Genomic DNA, 22,928 nt, shown 5'->3' with positions numbered 1-22,928 from the left:
ACCCGCCACTGCCGAGGAAGCGCAGGAGCTGGATGTCGGCGGGGTCAATGATCTCCATCTTGTCTATCAGCGCCTTGAGGTCCACACCCCCTCCCCTGCTGCCAGCCTGCGTGCATGCCGGAGCGGGCCGGGCATGGCGGCAGGGACCCTTGAGCTCAGGCACAATCCATCCGTGTGGCGGGCCAGTGGTGGGCAGGCGTAATGCGCAATGCAGGCCCGCTTTCGCTGTGAGATGATGGCCAGCCCTCCCCAGCAAGCATCCCAGCTGCTTGCTCACCGTGCCTGGGGACTTGCCACTTTGAGAGCTGTGGGCAGGCTTGGCCCGACCATCCACTGACGGCTGCGTGCCAGAAGCGCCGCCCTCCGACTCTGCAGCAGGGGGTGCGGGAGGCATGCAGGCTGGGAGCCTTGCGAAGCCGTGCATGTGGTGCCGACAGCAGCCTGCCGCATTCAGCATGCAACACATTCCACTCCATCCCAAACCGGGACTTCACCGTGCCCAGCCTCCTGGCCCTGCCCCTGAGCCTCTCCCGTGTGCGGCCCGCTGGCGGTGGTGTGCGGCCCGCTGGGCCCACGGTCCTCAGAGTCTGCCAGGCTGACGTCCTGGGGGCTGCGCCACTGCGGCAGTGCAAGGGCAGGAGCGGGGCAGGCGTCAAAGTCGAGCACAATGAACAGGGAGGGACAACCACCTGCTGAGCAAGCGCTTCCACGATCCATGCCGCCGCTGCCCCGGGCCGCACCTGGACAAAGATGTGGAGCTTGCCCGTGGCGCCACCGCCGCTGCGCTGCTCATCCCACTCATCCCACATCAGCTGCACCAGGGAGCGGGCAAGCACGCTGTCCCCACATGTAAGCCACGACACAAGCCACGACACAAGAGCCATGCCGCCCTTCCCATGCCCTTTTGCTCTGCTCCCGTCAGGCTGCCTGCCGGCCTCGTCGCCAAGCACACTGCCCTGCCCTGCCCCATCACCAAGCACACTGCCCTGCCCTGCGCTCACCGCCACATCGTCGTCGTCCAACAGATCCACCCACACCCCGGGGTCGCTGGGTAGCCGGTACTTGAGCACGGGCACCTGCTGGCAGTGTTGAAAGTAGGCAGGCGGAGCAAATGAGGGTGGGTGAAAGGAGGTGTGGCAAGGTGGCGGGGTGGCAGGAGGAGGCGCGGGGGCAGGCGTTCTGTGCCCAGGGGCAGGAATGCATTGGCTGGGACTCACAAAAGTGCGCGGCGCAGCGTCGGAGGTCGAGTCGGGGCTGTGGCTGGCGCCGCCCAGCGGCGCTGTGGCCCGCTCCAGGGCCTCCACCAGCGAGTGATGGTCGCAGTGGAAGGGCACAGCCACGAGCCGGGTGTCGCCACCTGGCGCCAGGGCAGGGGACACAAAAGCTAGGTGCTTGTGCAGGTTGGGAAGGCAGAGGCATGAGTGAACCACGGCCAAACTCTCTGCCACGTTCGGCCACCGACTCACCTTCATAGTCCCAGCCGCCCGCTGCCGTAGGCATGCTCAGGAAGCTGCCGCCACTGCTGACCACCACCTTGGCTGTGCGGGCGATGCCCGCCGCGTCGCGGGACCAAGCAGACACACTGTAGAAGGCAGAGTGGGCGGGGCTGTGCCTGCTGGCGTCAACATTGGGGGCGCTGCCGCCGCTGGCGCTGCTGAGGCTGGGGGCCCAGTGAACCGAGTGGGCGGCCCCGGAAGGTGCCAGGCCAGGGGCTGCCGCCGGCGCTGCCATGGCTGCTGTCGGGGCTCCCGGGACCGCGAGGGCAGGTGTGGCTGTGGCGAGGCCGGCGGGTGAGGCAGCGGCCAGCAGGCCTGCCTGCAGCAGGGCGGACGCCTGCTGTGGCACTGCCGCCGCTGCTGCGGCGGCTGGGCCGTGAGTCAGGCCAGAAGCCACCGTGCTGCCTGACTGGCGCTGTGTGCTGGCAACAGAGCCTATGCTGCTGTGTGCCAGCACTGAGGCTGGCGGTGGTGTGCTGACTGCACTGGCATAGGCTGTGGATGCTGACATTGCCAGCCCAGGCACTGATGGCAGCAGCCCTGAAACTGCTGCGAGACCCGTGCCCGCAGCAGGCAGCAGCACGCCTGCTGCGATGGATGCTGCCAGCGGCGCCGATGCTGGCACAGGCACAGTGACAGGTACCGCCGCGGCGGCCACCGCTGCCTTGTGCAGCTGCACTGCGGCAGAAGCCGCCACAGCCGCCTCGCTGGCTGCCGTGGTGTAAGCGGCTGCCGCCTGCTGCACGGCCACTGCCGCCTGTGCCTGCTCCAGCAGGGTGCTGGCAGTGGCTGCCTGGGTGGCGGCCGCATGATACACTGCGGCAGCAGCCTGCTGCTCTGCTGTCTTCTGCGCGTGAACATGCTGGGCGGCGGTGGCAGCGCCCGCCAGTTGCACAGCGGCTGGGCTTGGCAGCGGGGGCGCTGGCGCCTGCGCGCTGATTGCGTCGCTGCTGAGAGGCAAATGCTGCGCAGCGGCAGCAGCTGTGGCTGTGGCTTCCGCTTGCCTCTGTAGCTGGGAGCTGGCCTCCTGGGCTGCTGCCGCCTCGGTGCCTGCAGCGGAGTATGCCCGCGCAGCCTGCTGCGCGGCAGCCACCGCCCTTCCAGCGCTCACGACATCCGTGGCCGTCGCTGCTTGAGAGGCGGCCACTTGGTAGGCCGTGGCTGCTGCCTGCTGCTCCGCCTGCTTCTGCAGAGCTACCTGCTTGGTGGCAACCGCTGCCTGCGCCAGCTGCGCCACCTGTGTGCTGGCCTCTGCTGCGGCCGTGGCAGCTGCTGCCTGCTGCAACTGGCAGCCGGTTTCCTGCGCAGCCGCCGCCTCAGATGCGGCGGCAGAGAAAGACGCCGCAGCCTCCTGTGCCGCTGCGACAGCCATGCCCGCTGCGACTGCATCGCCAGCGGTGGCTGCCTGGCTGGCGGCCACTTGGTAGGCTGCTGCTGCCGCCTGCTGCTCCACCTGCTTCTGTGCTGCCAACTGCATGGAGGCGGCGGCTGCCTGCGCCAGCTTTCTGGAAGGCGAGCTGAGGGCGCTAGTAGAAGGTAGGGCACTAGTAGTGCCTGTGGTCGTAGCAGCCGCAGCGGCTCCACCTGCGCTGCATGTGGAAGCCCCGCCAGCAGAGGAGCCTCCCGTGCTCCTCACTGTAGCAGCGGAAGGGGAGCTGGGCCGAATTTGGGGCTGCTGTGGCCCAGCTGCAAAGGCTGACATTCCCGCCAGGGTTGCTGGGAGACCTGCAGCAGCAGCAAGGGAGGAGAAAGGAGAAGCGGAGCTAGAAATGCAGCTAAGCAGAAGCAAACATTCAACACTGCCACTGAACCAGCTGGTGGCTATTGCGCCAGCTGGAGAGCCCTCTTGTATGCTGCACCTCCCTCCCATACCTGCATGCTGCTGCATGACCGCTGGGTGTTGCTGCTGGGCTGGTGGCACTGTGCACACCGACGCCTGCTGCTGCTGCTGGCCACCAGCAGCTGCAAAGCTGCTTCCAGCTGATAGCACATTGCCTCCAGATATGCTCAGCCAGCTGCTGCCTGACTGCCCAAGCCCGCGCGCTGCGGCCGGCACGGCGGCTCCCTGGGTCCCCACTTGCTGGAGTGCAGGCATCGGCAGCAGTGCAGTGCCTGGCTGGCTGGGCTGCGCGGGCGCTGGAACGGCTGCAAGCGCCGATAGCTCCGGAACAGAGGCCAGCTGGCTTGCTGGCAGCTGCCCCGGCCTTGCGCGCGATGGCGGAGACCCCGCCAGCAGGGGAGGCGGTGGAGCAGGCACGCCTGGCGGCATCAGCTGCTGGCCGCCCAAAGCCACAGCGCCAGAGGTGCCGAATTGGAGCAGGGGCGATGGTTGCAGCTGGTTGGTTGATGGCATCCACAGGGAGCCAGCCACTGGCTGCATGGCGCTAGCGCAAGCGGCTGGCTGTGGCACAGCGGCGCCCATGGCTGGGGCCGGGGCAGGTGTGGCAGCTACTGCAACTGGGGCAGCGGCTAGCGGCAGGGCGCCCAGGAACGCTGCATGAGGCAGAGCAGCCACAGGCACTAAATGCGTGGCCTGCGGCTGCTGCTGAGGCACTAAATGTGCGGCCTGCGGCTGCTGCTGTGGCTGCACAGGCTGCAGAGCGCCTGCACCTGAGCCAACCGCTGTCGCAGAGAACTGCGGGCCAGGCTCTTGCTCTCTTGGCTGGTTGGCTGTCATCCCTCTCGGCTCACTATCTCTGCAGTGCATAGGTTGAACACAGGCAGCGTGGTTCGTGCAAGATAATGCCTTCAGGGCCTCCCTTGGGCTGCAGGGCGGGGGTCGAGGCGCAGTGTGGGCGCTCTCAAGTGTGCGGCGGCTCTCTCGGTGCTACGCAGACAAGGGCTCTGAGCAATTTGGAAGGCCTGGCAGGCTTCCAGTGGGGACAGCGTTTGGAACCTTCACCTTTTTGGTGCTCACACCCTGTCGGGGCCGCTCGGTTGGCTCTATTCAGGTAGGGCTGCCTGCTGCCAGTGGCAGCAGCAGGCATGCACTGCGCAGCGCTGCGCAGTGATGGGGGTGGTAGCGAGTGCACACCTCCCCCCTTTCCGGGCCTGGAGATGAAGTGTACGAGTCAACACGGCGCCAGAAGCGGCAAAAGGAGGCGCTGTGAGCCTGTTTCGTGACTAATCCACGTGCTAAAGGCCAGGGCATTCCACCTGGGATCAAAGCTCAGAACTCCATTTTCCGCATCCCCCCGACGCTCAAACGTTCAGTTAAGCTCAAGAAGAAGCATTGCAGGCAGTGGGCCTGGCTCTGATCTTGCCGTCGGCGCGGCGGTAAGGAGTGCGACTGGCGGCGCTCCCCTCGCTGTACTGGCTTGCCTCCCGACTTAGGAGCACGCAATGGGAGATGGCGATGAGATGAAGGGAGGGCCTTCTGTGCTACAGAAAGAGTGATGGTGATGCCCACTCCCATCGTGGGGCTCCCGCCCGCGGCGGGTGCTGACGTGGCGCCGCAGCCTTGCATTCAAAGCTGGCCACTTGCATGGCTGTTGCCATGTCCACCTCATCTCTTCTTCTAGGGTCTGGAAGGGCCTGGTAGGTCGGCTCTCGAACGAGCACGGTTCAAACTTGAACGATGGCTGCGAATGCTGCAGCACTTGCGCTCCAGCGGCCTGCAGGGTAGGTTTTCATCCTCCAAGCCTCACGATATGATCGCAATACAGGCTGGCTCCCTCTGTGAATGTGCATCTTGAAAATTGAAATTGCCCACTCACACCCTCCTCCTGCTTCACTCACACCCTCCTCCCTGTCCCAATGCAGCCTGGTCCGCCCATGGGCCTCCCGGGCCATCACGACACGCCGGCGCCCCACGGTGCTGCCTCGCGCGGCGGCGCCGCGGTGGCGCTGCCGCACACAGGTGGCGGCCGGCAGCCTGGAGGCTGCGGCTGCTGCTGCTGCGATGACTGGCGAGGTGCACGAGTTTTTCCTGACCATGATGGCCATGGGGTTGGCGGCGTCGATCGCCAGCGGCACCGCCCACGGGCTACAGCAGGCGATCGCCACCTACGCGGCAGTGGTGGCGGCGGCGCTGGGGCTAGCTGGCGTGGCCCCCGCCGCCAGCGGCGCTGTCGCAGCCGAGGCGAGGCAGGCTGCGCCTGGGGCGGTGGTGGGCGGGCAGGCGGCGAGGTCGCTGGCGGGCGCGCAGCTGCAGTTCAAGCTGAAGACCATCCAGGTGGCATCGGTGGCGCTGGGGACACTCATCACCGCTGCTCACGTCATGGAGCGCTTGACCCTGCGAGCAACGGCCGCAGTAAAGGAGGCAGCGGCGGCCTCTGACGCAGGCTCAGCCACCCCCGTGCTCGCGTTCGCCACAGCCGCTTCTAGTGTGTCTGCCCCCAAGGCCAACCCTGTGGAGCAGCAGCAGGCGAGCAGTCCTGACAGCAGGCAGGCTGATGTGCCGGCTGCAGCCGCTGGGGACCAGCAGGCAGAGCAGCGGCTAGGGGACGCTGTTGTGGCTGTGACTGAGCACCAGGAGGTAGCTGTGGAGCACCAAGAGCCTGCGGCTGGGGTGGCAGCAGACAGCGTTGCAGCAGCTGCCGAGGAGCAGAAGGAGACACCTGCCGCTGAGCGAGCTGCTGAAATAGCAGCTGCATCGGTGGAGGTAGATGAGGAGGCGGCGCAGCCTGTGCCCACCCTGGCGGCTGGCAGGCAGCTGTTGGCAGGGAGCTGGCAGCCCAGCGTGCCGCTTACGCCCGGCAGGCAGATGGGTGCAGGCAGCTGTGGACTGGCCGAGCGGCTGGCTATTGCAGCGCCATCCAGTGCAGTGGTGGTGGAGGCAGCGGCAGCTGTCGAGCTGGCAGCAGCAGCGGTCCAGCTGGCCCATGCTGCAGTGGAAGTGGCAGAGGCGGTGGCAGCTTCACACGATGAAGACGAGGCGGCAGCTGGCGAGGCAGACATGGAGCTTGTGCCATCTACTCATGCACCATCGGCAGCTGCGCATCTGACTGCTTGCGATGGGGCAGAGGCAGAGGAGGCCGCACCAGTGGGCGAGCGGAAGGCTGGCGAGCAGGAGGAGGGGCCGAGAGCTGATGCTGTCCCAGCCGAGGCGCAGGAGCAGCAGATTAACCAGATGGAGCCGCCCAACGGCGATGCTGTGCGGCCCGGCATGAGCATCGAGGAGGCAACCACGGTGTGCCACAGTGCTGCCTGCCCCTGCTGGAAAGCTGCCTGCCACTGCTGGCCATCTCCTAGGAGGGCTGCCACGATGTGCCACCAGCGTGCCTGCTTATCCCTCTGCTGGTGCAGGATGTGAAGCGGTGGATGGCGGCATGGCATAGCGGCAGCGCGGGTGAGCAAGAAGCACCGGCAGGGGCGGAGGCGGCCCCCGCCGCAACATCTGCCGCCGCTGAGGACAGTGACAGCAAGGAGGCGCCACCTGCCAGTGACAGCAAGGAGGCGCCACCCGCCAGCGGCGCGGAGGAGGAGGAGGCCAGCCCCATTGCTGCGGCAGCTCCCATCACCCGCATCACCGAGCCGTCCCTGCCTGGCATTGCGGCTGCTGTGCTGGCTGCCATCACCGCTGATGCGCCGGTGGCCTCCACTCCTGTGGCGGCAGGCGATGCCTCCAACGGCGCCGCTGCTGCCGCCCAGGAGGCAGAGGGGCAGGCAGCCGAGGTGGTGGAGGCAGAGCAGGAGCCTGTGCTGGCCCTTGCATTGGCGGCACCTGTGGCCCCCGTCCCCGTCGGGCCGTCCACCCAGGAGCGCGAGGCTGCCTACAAGGCACGCATTGCTGCCGTGCTGGCTGAGTCAAAGCTGGCGGGAGGCATGCACGCACCTGGGCACGTTGCTGCAGGTGCCGCCGGCGGCGCCCTGGCGGCCTCCCAGTCGCAGCAGCTGCAGCCGCAGGCCCTGCGCAACAAGCACCTGGCGATGCGCAGCAAGGTGGGGCCGGGGCCTGCCGGGAGTGGCCACGATGGTTGGGATGTGGCGGGGCGCCTCGCAACTGCTTTGCCCCATGTGCCACTCCCAGAACCGAGCATACTGCCTCTGCCCACCGGCTGCTTTCCCCTGCGCCTGCGCCCTCCCCCGCAGGGCATGGACTGCCTGCAGGGCGCCCCCAGCTTCCAGCGCATTGCACCGCACCCGGCCTCCGGTGCCGCCGCGGCCCCAAGCCCCGAGTGGGTACCCGCCTCCTACCAGCCGCACCAGCGCCAGGCTGCCCAGGAGGAGCTGATGGCACGCAGCAACCGCATCCTGCAGAACCTGGTACGTGGCTGTGCGTGGGGTGGCTGTGTGGGTGCAGGGTCTGCCAAGAGTGCGGGGGTGCCTTGGAGAGGGCGATTGCCGCAGGGCTGTGGAAGTTGTGGTCAGCCACTTGCCGTTGCTGCCTACTGCTCCCCTCGTGTGCAGGCAGCGCTGGAGGCAGCAGAGCGGCGGCAGCAGCAGGAGGCGGCACCCTCGCGCTTTGCTCGCGTCATGGCCATCGCTCACTTCGCCTGGCAAGCGCTGCTGGGCCTGTGTCTGACGCTGCTGGCAGGGCTGGCAGCGGTGTGCCGGGCGGCACAGCGCGGGGCGGGGCGCCTGGCAGACCGCCTGACCGGCATCAGCGATGGCGACGAGGACAGCAGTTCAGGCGCCCCAACCTTTCCACCCCCGGGCATGTTGCCTGGCGGCGGCGCCACGCCCGGCGTGAGCGGCTTCCAGCGCTGAGCGCCTGCTGCTGGCTGCAAGCTGCCAGATTATCTCCTGTGCATTATCTTACCCTCATATGTATGCCCTTTCTGTGTGCCCCTCAGCCAGCACCGTGCCCTTTGCAATTCTGCCTAGTTAGATGTGATCATGGTGCAATGTCAATGTCTTTTTAACTTGATGCATGAGCGTACCCTTTCAAGTGCCCAGCCCCCTTCTGCTGTGGATCAGATTGCTCCGTGTTAGTCCAGCACTGCTCGACCGCCATTTGCGTTTTCCAGTGTCTTTCCCTATTAAATGCCGAGTGATTCAGCCTGCTTGTGAGTCCTAGTATTGATCGTGCTGCCAAGTTTACAGCAGCGAGCAAGTACAATGAATGGGCGGCTGACACAATGGAATGGGAGCAGTGCTGGGCAGGGGGACAGGGTCAGCAGTCGGTTGAGAGTAGCGATCAGCAGTCAGCAGTCAAAAGGGAGTACAAGCAGATGCGGACAGCAAGCAGGGGCGGAGAGCAACAAGCAGCAGACGCCAAGAGTGGAGCAGGGAGGGCAGTGACAAGCACAACAGACAAGGAGGCAGCATGGCGGGTGAGATCAGCCATCACTGCGCCAGCATGCGCCGCCGTATGAGCTCTGGGCGCTGGCTCTTCTTGATGTGCTCCACCAGCCACTGCACTGCCGGCTTCACCCCCTCCCCCGTCCGCGCCGTCACCGCTTGCACGCTGCAGGCCCGCGCATCGGGCAGCTTGCCCACCCCAAACACCTCTGCCACCTCGGCGGGCGAGGCCGCCCCCTCGCAGTCGTGCTTGTTGGCCAGCACGAGCAAGGGGGCGCCATACAGGTCGCGGTCGCCTGCAGGCGCGCAGGCGGGCGGCATCAAGCAGGAGCCATGAATGGACAGGCTGCTGCACCCTCCTGTGCGCAGGCAGCAGCACAAAATCAGCTGCATTCAGCACGCACAGTGGCCACCGAGGTGCCGGGGCAGGCCTGCCGCCTGCCGCCCCGTTGCATGTGACCACCCCCACCTAGCGCACGGTCCAACGCCAGCTTGGCCTCCTCCAGCCGCTGCCGGTCGGCTGCGTCCACCACAAACACTAGGGCGTGGCACTCGCCATAGTACTTGGACCAGATGCCGCGCAGCCCCGACGCGCCCCCCACGTCCCAGCACAGCAGCGGCGTGCCCAGGGCCTGCGGGCAGGAGAAGGAGCGGGATGGCAGCGGTGGTGAGGGCAAGCCTCCCGGTTCGCTGGCAGGCCGGTCGCCACAGGCTCCACGCCCAAACCCGCCGCGGCACCCGCCACCCCGGCGGCCTTGGGCAGTCGGCCGGCGCCACCAGGCTGTGCCTACCTCGAAGTGGGCCAGGTTGAGGCCCACGGTAGGCAGCACCTTGTCCGCCTCCAGCCCGGGCACGTCTGTGTACAGCGTTTTGAGCCGCTCCAGCAGCGTGGTCTTCCCCGCCTTGTCCAGACCCACAATCAGGATGTGCAGCTCCTCCTTGCGCAGCATAAACTCGAAACAGCCCGACAGGAGGCTGAACATGGTTGCGATCGCTTCGCCAGTCCCTCCCCTGTGTTTCTGTAGATGAAACCTTCCTCCCTTTCAATGGGAATGGTTGCCAGGGCGGTGCAGTTATCCAGGCTGCACCAAAAAACGAAGGACAGGCAGTACTTAGTGTGGGCTCCGTATTCAGAAGCGATCCAGACGCTCACCGTGTAATGGATCACTGCGCCATGGCTTCCTGTCCATTCTGCTCCATCCAGCAGTCCTCTGCTTGGTGCGGGAGTTGCTCTCTCTGGGCACTGCTTCTGTCGCTTGTTGACGCTGACCAGGGCGTTGTCCCGCTGCAGAAGGCCCGCCCCTGATTGGTCGCATGTGCCCTGGTGCGCCGTGCAGGTGCCGCCGACAGGTGCCGCCCGTGCAGCGCCGGCGCCGTGCCTTCGCCGTCACTGCAGAGGAGGGCCAGGCAGCAAAACGCTCCGGCCCCAATCATGAGCGAAGGCAGCGGCGGCATCGCCATCAGCGCCGTGAGCAGCAGCAGCAGCAGCAGCCCCCAGCAAGCCCTCCTGCCCCTGTGACAGGCAACAGCCCCTGGAAGCTGATGGGCCGGATGGTGAACGAGCAGCGCGTCATGCTCCAGGCCAGTGAGCATTTCAATCAAGGGCTGGTTAGAAGTGCAGCGGCCATCGAGTCTGGCCTGGAGTATGAGGAGTTTGAGCTGCGGTTGCAGGTGGGTTGAGGCACAGGGTGCGCATGCCCAGCATCCCACCCTGCAACCTCCCTCAGCTAACTGCTGCCTCTTGCCGCCGAACCTCAACCCATGGCCCCCGCCTGCCCGCCCCCTGCGTGCAGCGCCTGCTCACGCTCATGCCCTTCCTCCAGCAGCGCCTGCTGCGCATCCAGCCCAAGCTGCTGGCCGCGCTGGCGGCAGACCCGGACCTGGTCGCCTCACGCCTGGTGGAGCTGAAGATGCTGCTGCCCGCCGTGGACGTGGCAAGAGTCGCGGGGCAGCGCCCCTCGCTGCTGCTCGCCGGCGAGTGGGAGTGCGTGCCTGGGGCGGTGGCGCAGCTGCTGGCGCACTACAGCCAGGAGGAGGCGGCGTCCCTGGCGTCTGCGGAGCCGCTGCTGCTGGCAGAGGATGTGGAGGCGGTGCTGGCAGAGCTTGCGAGGTGGGTGGGTGGGTGCTGAGCAGCTGCTACCTTGTGGGGCTTTCTGTGGGACAGCCTGCAGTGCTGCAGCTTGCCTCCTCTGTGGGCCCGCCAGGGCTGCCGGGCACGCAGGCCGGGTGGCAGCTGTGCCGCCCAGCACCAGCCTGCTGCTCCCGCTGCCCTGCTCGTGTTGCAGGCTTTTGCCGCTGCAGGATCCGGTGGCTGCGCTGCTGGCGCGGCCGTCTCTGGCCAGCAACGTCAGCCGCCTGTCCCACCTCAGCCTCTGGTAGCCAGCCGTCTTGCGAGGCGAGCAGGCCTGCGCCACCCCCTGCCTCCACCCTCCTACAGGCTGGCACCTGCCAACACCGACGTCAAGAGCATGCTGCTGGCCAAACCGAGCCTATTGTACGGCGTGCAGAGCGGCACTCGCTCGCTGGGCCCGGGTGCCGAGTTTATGGAATGAACAACCACACATTGATCTACTTTACTGCCTCCAGTTTATTGCCTTAAAATGCGACGAACGTCTCGCTCACACCTCGTCGCGCCGCGGCGGGCGGGACGGGGCGGGACGGCCGCCACTCATCACTGCTCTTGCCGGGCCGCCCCGCGGCTCATCGCAGTCTCGATGTATCAGCAGGGTGGCTACCAGCAGCCTGGGGGCTTTGGCCCCCCAGGTGGGGGCTTCGGGGCCCAAGCGGCTCCGTTTGGCGGTCACCAGCCCGCCCCCTACCATGGCGCGGGGCAGCGGGACGAGAGGGCTGGTGACGATAGACTCGGCAAGACAAAGGGGGCCAAAGACCCGGTGCTGGCAGTGGCGAGGTGAGGGGGCCCGGCAAGCGGCCCGCCGCGGCCCCAAGGCGCAACTGCGCGGCCTGGGCAGGCCGGCTGACACCCCTCCCCCCTCGATCACGACCGCAGGTGGCTGAAGGCGCGCAGCCAGAAGGAGCGTCTATACCTTGGCGTGGCGGCAGGCGTGCTGGTGCGTGAGCGCGTTGATCGTGGGGCAGCTATGGTCAATGGCATCCCCGGATTGCTGCGCCAGCCCAGCCGTGCCCCTCGCTGCGATGCAGTGCCTGCTGCTGCTCTGGTTTGTCGTGGAGGACCATGACACTCTGTTCATCCTCTCGGAGAGCGTGCACTTCATGGGAATCGGCCTGCTGGCCTACAAGCTGATCAAGAAGCGGGCGGCGGGAGGTGGGCAGGATGGGCAGCGCCGCCGCCTGCTGCCTGCCCAAGCTCTCTTCGCTACGCTGCCTCGTGCCAGCTCCATGTGCCAGCGTGCAATAAAGTGGGGCGTGGCCACATTCTGCACTCGCAGGCCTGTCGCTGAGGACGCAGGAGCTGACGGCGGCGTTCCTGCTGGTGCGCCTGTTCTGCTCCTTCATGATGGAGTATGACATACACACCCTCCTCGACTTCCTCACCCTCGTGGCAACAGGTGCGCGACGCTGTAGCGTGCGTGGCCTGACCCTGCTGCTGGCGCCGTGCGCTGATGGTTTTGCAAATATTCAATGGACGCGTGGCGCGGCCGGGCAGCACCCGCCAACGGAGCAGCCACCCTGGCTTTGGATCTACCTGCTGCATCTGGAGCGGCAGCAGCTGAGGGGCGGCTAGTGTGTTAGCTGCCCGAGCGGAATTGCCAGGCACCCAGCAGGCGGGGAAGCATCTTGCGGCAGGCAGCAGGAGAGCTCGCAGCACATTACCAACCGTCCCTGGGGCGAGCACGATCAGCGTCCCGCTGCTGCCCCGGCAGTGGCGTTGAAAGCATCAGCCGAATCTGCTGCTGCTGTTGCTGTTCTGCCTCCTGCAGGCTGGGTCATCTTCAGCCTGCGCGGCCCGCTCAAGGAGTCCTACCAAAGCGACCTGGACGTCACCAACCCGCTGCTGGTGGCGGCGCCCTGCCTGCTCATGGCCATCATCGCCCACCCCTCCACGCGCCACTTCATCCTCTTCAGGGTGCGCCTCTCGTGGCGGCTGGCGCTGCCGTGTGCTGGCAGCAGCGGCAGGCAGGCAGCAAGGGGGCTGTGCAGCAGAAGTGAAAAGCAGCTGGCAGCCAGGGCATGCGTGCAGCGGCCCGCTGACGAGCGTGGCAGCGAGCTGACCCCTCATTCAGGCTCGTCTGCCAGCATGGCCTGCCAGCCTCGCTCGCCCTTCTGCCCGCGCCTCTAACTGCCTACCTCACTGTGCCGCCCCGCTGCCTGCCTGCCCGCCCGCCCGCCCGCAGATCCTATGGGCCTTCTGCGTGTACCTCGAGGCGGTGAGCGTGCTGCCGCAGCTGCGCATGATGCAGAAGGCCAAGGTGGTGGAGAAGTTCACGGCGCACTACGTCTTTGTGCTGGGCCTCTCGCGCTTCATCTCCTGCGCGCACTGGATCCTCCAGGTGCTGCGGGGCGGCGGCGGCGTGTGTGTGCCCCGAAGCAAGCGACACCAGCCACCCAGCCGGTGCAGTTGCACGCCTGCAGTGGCCTGCAGTGCAGCATGCGGCGCTGACGCAGGCTTGTTGCCGCCCCTGCCGCAGATCCTGGACGGGGACAAGTACCTGTGGCAGGCGCTGGGCAGCGGGCTGTGGCCCGTCATGGTGCTGGTGTCGGAGATCGTGCAGGTGGGCGGCGCTTGCTGGTGTGGTACCTGGTGGGACGGCAGCAGTTGGGCCGCAGGGGCCAGTTGTGATGTTGGGCTGCATGTGGCAGTCGTCTGCGTCGCCGGCTGGCTGCCGGCCCGGCTGGTGGCCACGATCCACCTTCTTGCCTCCCTCCTTACCTCCCCACCGCTTCCGGCACCCCACTCACGCAGACCTTTGTGCTTGCGGATTTCTGCTTCTACTACCTCAAGTCGTATAGCGAAGGCACCGGTGTCATCCACCTCCCAGCCGGCATCGTCTGATGGAAGGGGAAGCTTTGTTCCATTCTGTCTCCCGCTGGTGTTCCCCACCTTTGCTGCTCTGCCGAATGAATGAATGGGAGCGCTGGGGCAGCCAGCCACCATCTCAATTCCGCCACCTGTCTTTGCTCGGTTGACTGCGTGGGGATTGGCTCGTTTCTGGACAGCCAGAGGCCGCCAGTCCCTCTTTCTGCTGGTGTCTAACTGGCATCTGGGCTCCTTGCTTTCAGGATTGTTTATGCTGTTTGCTTCTTGTTTGTATGGCACGCCTTGTGGATTGTATGGCACGCCTTGTGGATTGTAAGGCTGCCACTGCACCGCTGCCGTCCCAACCGGCTGCTGCACCAACAGGCTTGTGGGTGGCGGCAGAGGGTGTCACTCACAATCCACAGCAGCAGAATACCCACTGGCAGTGCTGCGAGTGCAGGGCAAGATGAGTCGTGTGCTTGCAGCAGGTGAGTAGCAAAGGGATCGCAGCACGGCGCAGCGCGGCGTGGCGGGGGGCGGCATCGCCTGCATGTTGTCGGGCGCGGTAAATTTGGCCTCCTGCACAGCCTGGTGGGTCTGTGGCAATCTGCTGGCGCCATTATGCTGGGCCTGCACACGGGGCCCCTCCTGAAGGCGGCTCCTGCGCCGTGCCGGGCCTTCGTGAGGTGAGTTGATCAGACCATCGCATCGTTGATTAGCCAATGCTGCCTACATGACCTCCGGGACGCGCAGCCAACAGCTTCCGTCGCTGCTTGCAGCAAACCAGCCGCAGGGACCAGGAAGCAGCAGCGGAAGGTGGTGAGCAGCAATGCGCCACATCGCGATGGCGCTGGGGCGGCCGCCCAGAGCCCGCAGCGCCGCCAGCTGCTGGCAGGCGCCGCCGTGCTCGCCGCCGCACTCGCCCAAGCACCCGCCGCCCAGGTAACGCCTGATCCCCATCTGGCACTGCCGCCGCCGGCACGTGTCTGTCGGACGTGTTTCGATCAAGCTGACCAGCCATGACTGCAGGCGGTGATCAAGGGCTATGAGCCTATGCCAGCGCTCGAAAACAAGGACTATGGCAAGACTCGCATGACGTGAGTGCGGTGTGGCTGCAGCATGCCTGCCTCCCCTTCCATTCCTGCTACGCACGCCATGTCACCTCCCTTTCCCCTCCTGCCGCCGTCCTGCAGGTACAGCGACTATGTGCAGAGCGAGTCGGGGCTGCAGTACATCGATTTGAAAGTGGGGACGGGGCCTGCAGCGCAGGAGGGCAACACCTGCGTCGTGGATTGGGCCGGAGTTACCATTGGCTACTATGGGCGCCCCTTTGAGGCCCGCAACAAAGTGAGGGCCGGAGTGCCGTGCACCATGGAAGTGTAGCAGCTGGATGGGGATGTCATGCGCGCGGCTGGCCCTGGTGCTGCTGTGAGCTGCTCCATGCGGGGGCCCTGCTGAACCGCCCCGCTTGCCTGCCTGTGTCTTGCTTGGTGTGGTGCAGCCCAAGGGCGGTGCGTTCACGGGGGATGAGAAGGATTTCTTCCGCTTCAAGCTGGGCGACCACAGTGTCATCCCGGCCTTTGAGGAGGCGGTGAGCTGGCGCGCCATGCTCGCTGCCTGCTGTGCTGCTCCTGCATTGCTGGCTGCAGCGAGCGGAGGAGAGTGCACGGAGCGGCGAGCACACACCTAAGGTTATGGCGTGGTAGCGCGCGGTACCATCAGTCTTATCACCAGCCACCGCCCCGAGCCCTGCACCGGCAGGTGTTGGGCATGAAGCCGGGCGGCGTGCGGCGGATCATCGTCCCGGTGGAGCTTGGCTACCCAGACAACGACTACAACAAGCTAGGCCCGAAGCCCACCACCTTCAGCGGTGCGTAGCCGACAGCCTGCTCAGGGCCAGCAGGCAGGGGCCACGCCCGCACGTGGCCCCCCAAGGATGGATGGCCGCCACCTTATGTGCGCTGACCATGCCTCGCGGCGGCTGCCCTCCATTCTCGTGCTGTGCAGGCCAGCGAGCGCTTGCGTTTGTGCTGGGCAACAAGGTGAGTTGTTGCAAAACACGCGCCAATCACTCGGCCCGCCCCGGCAACGCCGCCGCCGCCGCCGCAGCAGCAGGGACCGTTGCACTAGGACTGGCCAGGGCTTGCATCAGCATATTACTTCCCAAACAACAACTCATCGCCTTTTGCTGTTGCGACGACGCAGGGGATGATCGATAAGACCTTGTTATTTGACGTCGAATTGATCGCTGTGAGATGAGGCCGTTTTTCTCATACGGCTGGTTTTTCTCTATACGGCTGGCGACAGTAAAGGCGAAGCATCGCTGCAAGCAAAGGCGTTTGGGCGCAGCCATGGGCGCCACCTCAGCGCCGCCGCCGGCACTCGCGCAGGTGTCATCCACTGCTTCGCTTCCATCAGCCTTCCTGTCCAGCCTTTTTCAGTTTATCATCACAATTCACAAAAGACAAGCAAAGCTAAAAACACAGGCAACACAATGGAGTACAAGCGGTCCGGGCAAAGGGGGAGGCACGCATGAACTAAAGGTCGGTCTGAAAATCAAGTGCTCTGATGGGAAAACGGTGGAGGGGCGATTCCAGGCGTTGGATCGTGTTGAAAAGACGGTGCCGGCACAACACAGGGTGATGTGTGAAGGCGCTGCACGGCAGTCGTCAGCTCTGCAAAATCACCGCGGCTACAGCACAAAAATGGTTGTGGTCGTTTGAATGGTGGGGTGCGGACTAGGTACATGCGTCGGAAGGACGCGACGCGCCGGCCAGCCGCAATGGCCGTGGCGTCACTGCGCCAGCGGCTTGCGGGCGTAGATGCGGCGGTAGCGCGCGTCCACCTCGGCCAGGTAGAAAGTGCCAGGCTCCAGCTCTTCCAGTGCCGGCAACTCCGGCTTGTAGTTCCCCGCACAGTACCTGCAGGCATGAGCAGCGCGGTGGCAGGCAAGGCGGCGTCAGCTCAGGCAGGCGTGGGGCATGCAGGGCTGCAGCGAGCAACACCGTGGGTGGGGCGGCAGCTCCGCCAGCCGCGCCGCACCTCTGCTCCGCCAGCTGCACCGCCTGCTCAAACTCCTCGGGGCTCTTGGGCACGCGCCGCGCCAGCCGCATGGCCAGGTCAGACTGCAGGCAGGCGGGTGGGGAGGGTGCGGGGGGCACGGCGACATGAGGCACAAGCGGGCCTCTGGCCCACCGCAAGCGGACCAACCCCACCTCGTGCCTACGCCGCCCCCGGCCCTGCCCTCCGCTCCCACCCTCCCCCACCCCTGCCCGCCTGCACCGCGCGGCAGCGCACCGTGGCCTGCAGGCGCGCCAGGGAGAAGCGGGGGGCGTGCGGTGCGCGCGCCAGCAGGGAGAACATGGATGCCGAGATGCCGGAGCCGTAGGAGTAGAGCAGGATGCGGCGCCCCTCCAGCGCAGCCCCCGTCGTCTCAATCAGCTGCGGCAGGAGCCAGGGCGCGGGAGCAGGCGGGGACGGAGGCAAGGGTCAGGGCCCTGCACGGGCGGGCTGAAGGCGTTGCCACACTCCCTGCCGCAGCCGCGGCAGCGGCAACAGGTGCGGAGAATGCCGCTGGCGCTGGTGCCCGCGCCGCCACACCTGCGGAATGCCGCTCCAGATGGATGCCGTGTACATGTTGCCGCACTGCCGCGCCACGCAGGTGGAGGGGCGCACCTGCCAGGAAGGCGGCGCGATGTGTTTGAGTGTGATACGCGTGGTGGGGAGTGGGCCAGCTGGCTGGAGCCCCCGCAGCTTCCATCAAGAGTGTGAGGCGGCCATTTGCTCCCCTCCACCGACACCTGCGGCACTCTTCCCCCGCTCCCCACATCCCGCCCACACCTGCCGCCCAGCCCCACCCACCCACCCACCCGCCCGCCCACGCCCACCTTTCTGTCGTAGGTGGCAAAGGCGGCCGCCACCAGCGCCTTGTCCAGGTCGCGGGGCATCTGCATGGGCGGCCGCGGGTGGCTGCCATCGCGCAGGTCGGCGCCGCACGCCGCCAGCGCCTCGGGGACCTCGCCGTGCCTGGGTGGGGTGGGGGGCAGGGGGCGGGGTAGGGGGCGGGAGGGATGAGCGAGGAGGGGGAGGAGGGTGAGAGGCGCTGGGCGGCTGAGGCAGCCTGGTGCCGGCAGCGGCAGGGGGCCAGCCAAGCCCTGGGCGGCAGCCCAGCCCTGGGCGGCAGCCCCTCACTTGCACATGTCGTGGTACATGAGGCGGGCAAAGGCCTTCTGCACCAGCTTGTTGTAGGGGGCGGGAAACAGCGCGTGGTTTGCAGGGCGGGGCACGGGCGGCGCGGGGCAAAAGGTGTAGATGGGGCGAGGTGGTGTGGCATGCCGCCCTGGGCGCGTGCGTCATCACCCCCACACGTTGCAATTACCAAGCCGCGTGCCCCAGGATTTGGTCCCCACCCCCACCATCTGCCCACCTGCATCACCCAGGGGGAAGGGGCGCCCGTGCCGTTTCTCAAACTTGGCTGCATAGCGGGGGTACAGCAGGTCTAGGGTGGAGAGGTAGCAGTAGACAGACAGCGGGCCGTCCACTTGCAAGGAAGGGGTAGGGTGTGGGCCAGCGGCAACGGCGGAGTGAGGGGCGAGGGCAAGCCACGGACAAGGGAGTGGGAAGGGGGGTTGTTCATGCCCAGGCGGCGAGATGGTGGTGGTTTGTGGTGGGGGAGGCACTCGCCGGCGCGGCGTGCTCCACCACAGCCCCGCCTGCCCGCTCCCGCAGTGCCGCCCTCACCGCTGGGTAGAGGCCAGAGGGCTTGTAGAAGTCGTAGGCGTGCGCCATGTGGGTGGTGCTGAGGCCCCGCTCCAGAACCAGCGGCGCGTCGGGGCCTGCGGCATGCGGGGAGCGGCGCCGTCGGCCTGAGCAGCCGCCCGGCTGCGGTGGCCGCGGCAGGCGAACCAACGCGTGCCTGGGTGCGCCCCCTGCCACCCCGCGCCGCCGGCAACCGCCGCCACCGCCTCACCTATGAGCAGCGCCACGGCGCCTGCGCCCGAGGTGGGGCGAGCGGGGCCGGCCGGGTAGAGCGAGATGTCGGTCATCACTACCACAGCAAACCGGCCGTCCCAGCTGCGAGACTCCACCCAGTTGACCGCATTCTGCACCGCGGCCGTGCCGCCGTAGCAGGCCTGCACGCAGTCCACGCCCTGCACGCGGGGAGGCGGCGGGGCGCAGGAAGGCATCGGCAGATGGCCGGCGGCGTGGCGGCGTGGCAAGCAGGGCAAGCAGCAGGCACCGCTGCGCCAGAATGCTGGAACGCTGCGCGCCAGCTGCTGCTGCCACCGGCATGGCAGCCAGCCCTTGCCTGCTGATGCATCAACGCAGCCTCACCACAGCCTCACCGCCCCACCACTGTCCCACTACCACCACCACCACGACCACCCTGCACCCACACACCTCCACATCCGTGTTGCCCGCCTCCTCAAACATCACCATCAGGTAGCTCTTGATGCTCTTGCTGCTGTCCACGCTCGTCTCGGTGCCCACCTCCAGGCGCCCCACCTGCGCACATGCACGCACGCCACGTCGAGTGGCGCAGATCATCACCAGAAGGTCGCCGGCGGTGCGTCTGGGGGTCATGGCATCTCCGCGGCACCAGCCTCCGGGCTCCCCTTGACCGCGCCATGCCGTCCAGCTGCGCCGCCGCTTTGCGACCCAGCAGCGCTCCCCTCGCCCGCCTGCTGGCCGCCCCGTGCGCACCTCGAGCGGCGAGATGTTGTGTCGCTCCAGCAGGCGGCGCAGCACGCTGAGCGCCATGGACACGGCATCCTCTCGGTCCCCCACAAACGACAGGCCCTGCTGGCCGAGCCCCACCGTGTACTTTCCGCTGGACACGCCGTCGTGCCGCTCCAAATCCTCCTGCCGCACCTGCTCAGCCCAGGGCGGTGGAGCGCAGGCGGTGCAAGGGTCGGCAGCGGCAACATCACGTAAAGCACGCGACACGCAAAGGGAAGCCTCTGACAGGCGGCAGCGGCAGCACTGCCGCCGCAGCAGCCAGTCGGGTACTGCGGCACGCCACCCCCACCCGCCCGCCCCAGCGCTGGGCACTGTCGCAGGGTGCAACTAGGCCTCCCTGCCCGTTGCACAGCGATCTAGGGCTGTGCCCACCAAAACAGGCGAAGCGAATGCGCGCGATCGCGTGCTCACATAAGTGCTGGGAAAGTAGACCTCCGCCGCCAGGATCCCCACGTTGTCTGCCTGCGGGCCCGCACCGTTGGCGTGGGCCGCCACGCCCGCGCCGTTGGCTGCCATGGGCGGTGGGGTTGCGGGGCCTGGCATGTGGCGCCGCTGACGGCGCTCTGAGGTTTGTGGCGGTGTTTACGAAAGGAGAAACTCGGGGGCGAGGCTCGGGAGGGCTCTGAAACGCCAACTCAGGGGCCAGACCGATTTGTCACCGGCCGGCACAGTCAGATTTTTACCCCCGTGAGGGGAGACTGGACGGCATTCTTTGGGCAAGCTTGCAGGACCGTGGCAGCAGGGGAGGCAGCCAACTGAGACGCCCGCCCACCCCACCCGCCCTCCCGCCACCTTGCGCCGCCGCTGACTTGCATCAAAAGTCCACTTGCATCCCCATCACACTAAGGCAAATGTACTGCGATGTATGCTGTGCAGAGATCAACTGATCAGAGTCCTTCCATCCAATAGTAGCAGCCAATTCTGCAGCGTGCTTGCTCGCTGGCGGGCGGGCGACGCACCAGTATGCTGCGAGTTCGCAGTGTTGTGTTCTCACCATGTGAGGCAGCAGACATGTATAGCCGAGTGCGCGGCGGGCTGGGTTGCTGAGCACAAGGAGAACACGCAACACCGGTTGAACGGCGGCCGCGGCATGCTGAGCCCGTCGCAGCATGATGCAGAGGGGATTGATCCGAAACTCGGGGCTTGATGGCGCAGTGCATTAAATCTCATGAATACAAGCTTCAGGAGCGAAGACGAGCTCAAGATGATCAGCATGCGGCCCACATCCGCAGGGCAGAGCACCACCCTCCCGAAGGCAGGAGCGCGCCTTTGCAGGCCGGCACACTCCCCCAGAAGCAGCAGCAGCGTCTCGAATCCGCCAGCCCCGCAACTACAGTGCAGCGCCCGCCCAGCGGCAGCGGCTGGGCAGGCAGGGGGTGTCGGCGCCGCTGCCCAGCAGCAGCAGCAGCAGTTGCCGCCATACTACCAGCTCAGCTTGCCGGTGTACAGCCTGGCCACGGTGGGCCCTGACGGCGGCAGCCCCACTATGAACCTCGTGACGTATGCCTCCCCCATATCGCTCAAGCCGCGCCAATATGCGCTGGGCCTCTACCTCAACACCCTGTCCTGGGAAAACATGCTGGCCACGCGCACCGGCCTGCTTCAGGTGGGCGCCGTGACATTGCAGTGGCAAAGCAGCCGGGGCCAGGGGGCCTGGCCGGCGGCAGCGCAGCAGCAGCAGGCGGCGACAGCGGCAGAGGCCAGGTCGCTACCCCCAGGCCAGCGGCCAACTGCCTGCCCGCCGTGCCCTGCCCCCTGCACCTCGCTGCCTCCCCGCTGCCTGATCTCTGCCGCAGGTCCTGGGCGAGCAGCATGCGGCGCTGTTTGAGCTGCTGGGGCGCACCAGCGGGCGGGATGTGGACAAGCTGGCTGAGCTGGCGGCACGCGGCGTCCCCGTCACCCGCCGCCCAGCCGACGGCATCCCCCTGCTGGTGGGTGGGCCTGGGACCTGGCTATTTGAGCAGCGCCCCCGTGTTTCCAGTTCATTGTACGCTGGGTTTCTAATGAGCAATGTGGTCCCGCCAAGCAGCAGCTGTCCCTCTCGCCGGCTTGCCGCCGACTGGGTGCGCCTCTGCGGCTGCGTTGCAGGACGACAGCCTGGGATGGATGGAGCTGCGCTTTGCCTCGGAGCCGGTCAACTATGGGGACCACGATGTGGTGATCTGCGAGGTCACGGACTGGCATACGCCCGCAGCGGCAGGCGGCGGGGCGGCGCAGGCGCTGTACACCGGCCGCCTGCGCGAGCTGGGCCTGATGTGAGGCTTTCAGCACTGCCCGCCCATTGCTACGCTTTACTCCTCCACATTTGTTCTACCTGTTGATGCAAATTTCCTGAGCACCAGTAGATGCAGGGGTTCAACGGCCGCATGCGGCATGCTGGGCATGATGTGTGTGCACCTTCTCTCAAAACTCGTTTGATGCAGCGCTCACATTGCCTGCGCATTATCCGCATTCCATATCCTGGGGCGTGCCGCTGGATGGCTCAGATTCTGACAAATTCAAGCAGGAGAGGCGGGTCCCTTCTGCGAAGCCTCGCAGGCTCGCTCGCAGCAATGAAGTCTGGCGGCGGCGTCCTACTCATCGGCTTCCTACAACTTTTGATTGGCGTCACTTTGCTAGGCAAGGCTGCTTGCCGCCGGCCGGCGCCGCCGGCAACCGCCACGCGGCCTGATTGTGCCTCGCCCACCCCTTACCTGCAGGAGTGTTCGAGGGATACAAAACGCACTATTTCAACAGCAAGGTTGGCAGCATCGGAGGAGATGGGGCGTTACCAGAGGATGCGCAAACCCAGCTGGCGGCAGAGCGGTATGCATTTTACCGCCCACGCCCTCGAGCCAGGCACAACCTCTGAGCCTTGAGCTGATTTGAAGTCCTGTTGTCCTTGCTTCCCTGCAGTGCAATCTTCTTCCGCACGCCGCTCGACTTCTTGTTCTGGTTCAGCTGCGTTGAGAGCATTGCCGCTTTGTTTGGGCTGACGGGGGTCTTCACCGCCCAGCCCACGCTAGTCACCCTCTTCTTTGGGTGAGGAATGTGGGCTGCCTGGCGTGCACCACCTGCCGCGCACTGAATGAATTATGCACCATTTGCCGCTGTGGGCAACCCTCTTCCTGCGCTTGCAGGTACAACCTGGTCCAAACGGTGCTCTCATTCTACTACTTTGTCGATGTGCTGGCTGACAAGCGGATCCGGTATGTGAGCCAGGCGGCCAACGTCACGGGTTACGAGCAGGTAGGCTGGCGCAATAAGATGCAGTCAGTGCAAGGCCGTCGTTCTGCGCAGCATCCTTCACTGGCCAACAAAAAGAAGCAATGCCGTTGCAGATTTGAATGGCCCTCGTATCCAGTGGTGCTCCCTTAATTCCCACCGCAGGCCGCCGCAGCCTTGCTGTTCCTCACCTTCGCCCTCAGCCTTGCGTCTGGCTACTTCACCACCAGGGCAATGGCTGAGATCAAGCAGAAGCAGGTGGGCAGGCAGCACATTTGTTGAATGTGGCAGGGAGCTGCGCTGCCATGTCTGGCGGTGTCTGGCGCATTCCCCGCTCACCCCTTGCTGCCGCCTCACGCAGTGCGCAT

At 66.3% G+C, this 22,928-nt stretch overlaps 6 protein-coding genes across 6 annotated transcripts; 4 read left to right on the top strand and 2 right to left on the bottom strand.

Moving 5' to 3' along the window:
- Window positions 1-5,397: 5,397 nt before the first annotated feature.
- Window positions 5,398-8,147, top strand: CHLNCDRAFT_138162 (hypothetical protein; the record flags this gene model as incomplete). The annotated part of the gene is made up of 4 exons (XM_005851556.1): window positions 5,398-6,627; window positions 6,744-7,379; window positions 7,530-7,703; window positions 7,848-8,147. 4 exons carry the CDS (start codon window positions 5,398-5,400, stop codon window positions 8,145-8,147), a joined length of 2,340 nt encoding a protein of 779 aa, XP_005851618.1.
- A 579-nt stretch (window positions 8,148-8,726) lies between these two features.
- CHLNCDRAFT_138161 (hypothetical protein) lies at window positions 8,727-9,664 on the bottom strand (the record flags this gene model as incomplete). The annotated part of the gene is made up of 3 exons (XM_005851252.1): window positions 8,727-8,977; window positions 9,151-9,313; window positions 9,473-9,664. 3 exons carry the CDS (start codon window positions 9,662-9,664, stop codon window positions 8,727-8,729), a joined length of 606 nt encoding a protein of 201 aa, XP_005851314.1.
- Window positions 9,665-11,834: 2,170 nt separating this feature from the next.
- CHLNCDRAFT_48494 (hypothetical protein) lies at window positions 11,835-13,653 on the top strand (the record flags this gene model as incomplete). Its single annotated transcript, XM_005851555.1, has 6 exons — window positions 11,835-11,964; window positions 12,089-12,208; window positions 12,581-12,726; window positions 12,995-13,150; window positions 13,289-13,372; window positions 13,564-13,653. The coding sequence occupies 6 exons, from the start codon at window positions 11,835-11,837 to the stop codon at window positions 13,651-13,653; spliced, it is 726 nt and encodes a 241-aa protein (XP_005851617.1).
- Window positions 13,654-14,661: 1,008 nt separating this feature from the next.
- On the top strand, window positions 14,662-15,876 carry CHLNCDRAFT_19306 (hypothetical protein; the record flags this gene model as incomplete). The annotated part of the gene is made up of 6 exons (XM_005851554.1): window positions 14,662-14,714; window positions 14,811-14,964; window positions 15,119-15,208; window positions 15,379-15,487; window positions 15,625-15,659; window positions 15,823-15,876. Coding segments are annotated over 6 exons (495 nt in total), but the record flags the coding sequence as incomplete, so codon positions are not given.
- A 535-nt stretch (window positions 15,877-16,411) lies between these two features.
- Window positions 16,412-19,872, bottom strand: CHLNCDRAFT_138158 (hypothetical protein; the record flags this gene model as incomplete). Its single annotated transcript, XM_005851251.1, has 12 exons — window positions 16,412-16,538; window positions 16,660-16,742; window positions 16,915-17,058; window positions 17,218-17,292; window positions 17,505-17,643; window positions 17,815-17,956; window positions 18,044-18,157; window positions 18,297-18,452; window positions 18,587-18,767; window positions 19,018-19,122; window positions 19,321-19,488; window positions 19,768-19,872. 12 exons carry the CDS (start codon window positions 19,870-19,872, stop codon window positions 16,412-16,414), a joined length of 1,539 nt encoding a protein of 512 aa, XP_005851313.1.
- A 970-nt stretch (window positions 19,873-20,842) lies between these two features.
- CHLNCDRAFT_50078 (hypothetical protein) lies at window positions 20,843-22,381 on the top strand (the record flags this gene model as incomplete). Its single annotated transcript, XM_005851553.1, has 4 exons — window positions 20,843-20,962; window positions 21,153-21,287; window positions 21,445-21,611; window positions 22,252-22,381. 4 exons carry the CDS (start codon window positions 20,843-20,845, stop codon window positions 22,379-22,381), a joined length of 552 nt encoding a protein of 183 aa, XP_005851615.1.
- Between the last annotated feature and the right edge of the window lie 547 nt (window positions 22,382-22,928).

Source organism: Chlorella variabilis (assembly GCF_000147415.1).
Source record: "Chlorella variabilis unplaced genomic scaffold CHLNCscaffold_2, whole genome shotgun sequence".
In the NCBI taxonomy this organism is placed as follows: domain Eukaryota; kingdom Viridiplantae; phylum Chlorophyta; class Trebouxiophyceae; order Chlorellales; family Chlorellaceae; genus Chlorella; species Chlorella variabilis.
Note: the sequence above shows the minus strand (reverse complement) of the source record. Positions and strands in the feature narration are given on the sequence as shown.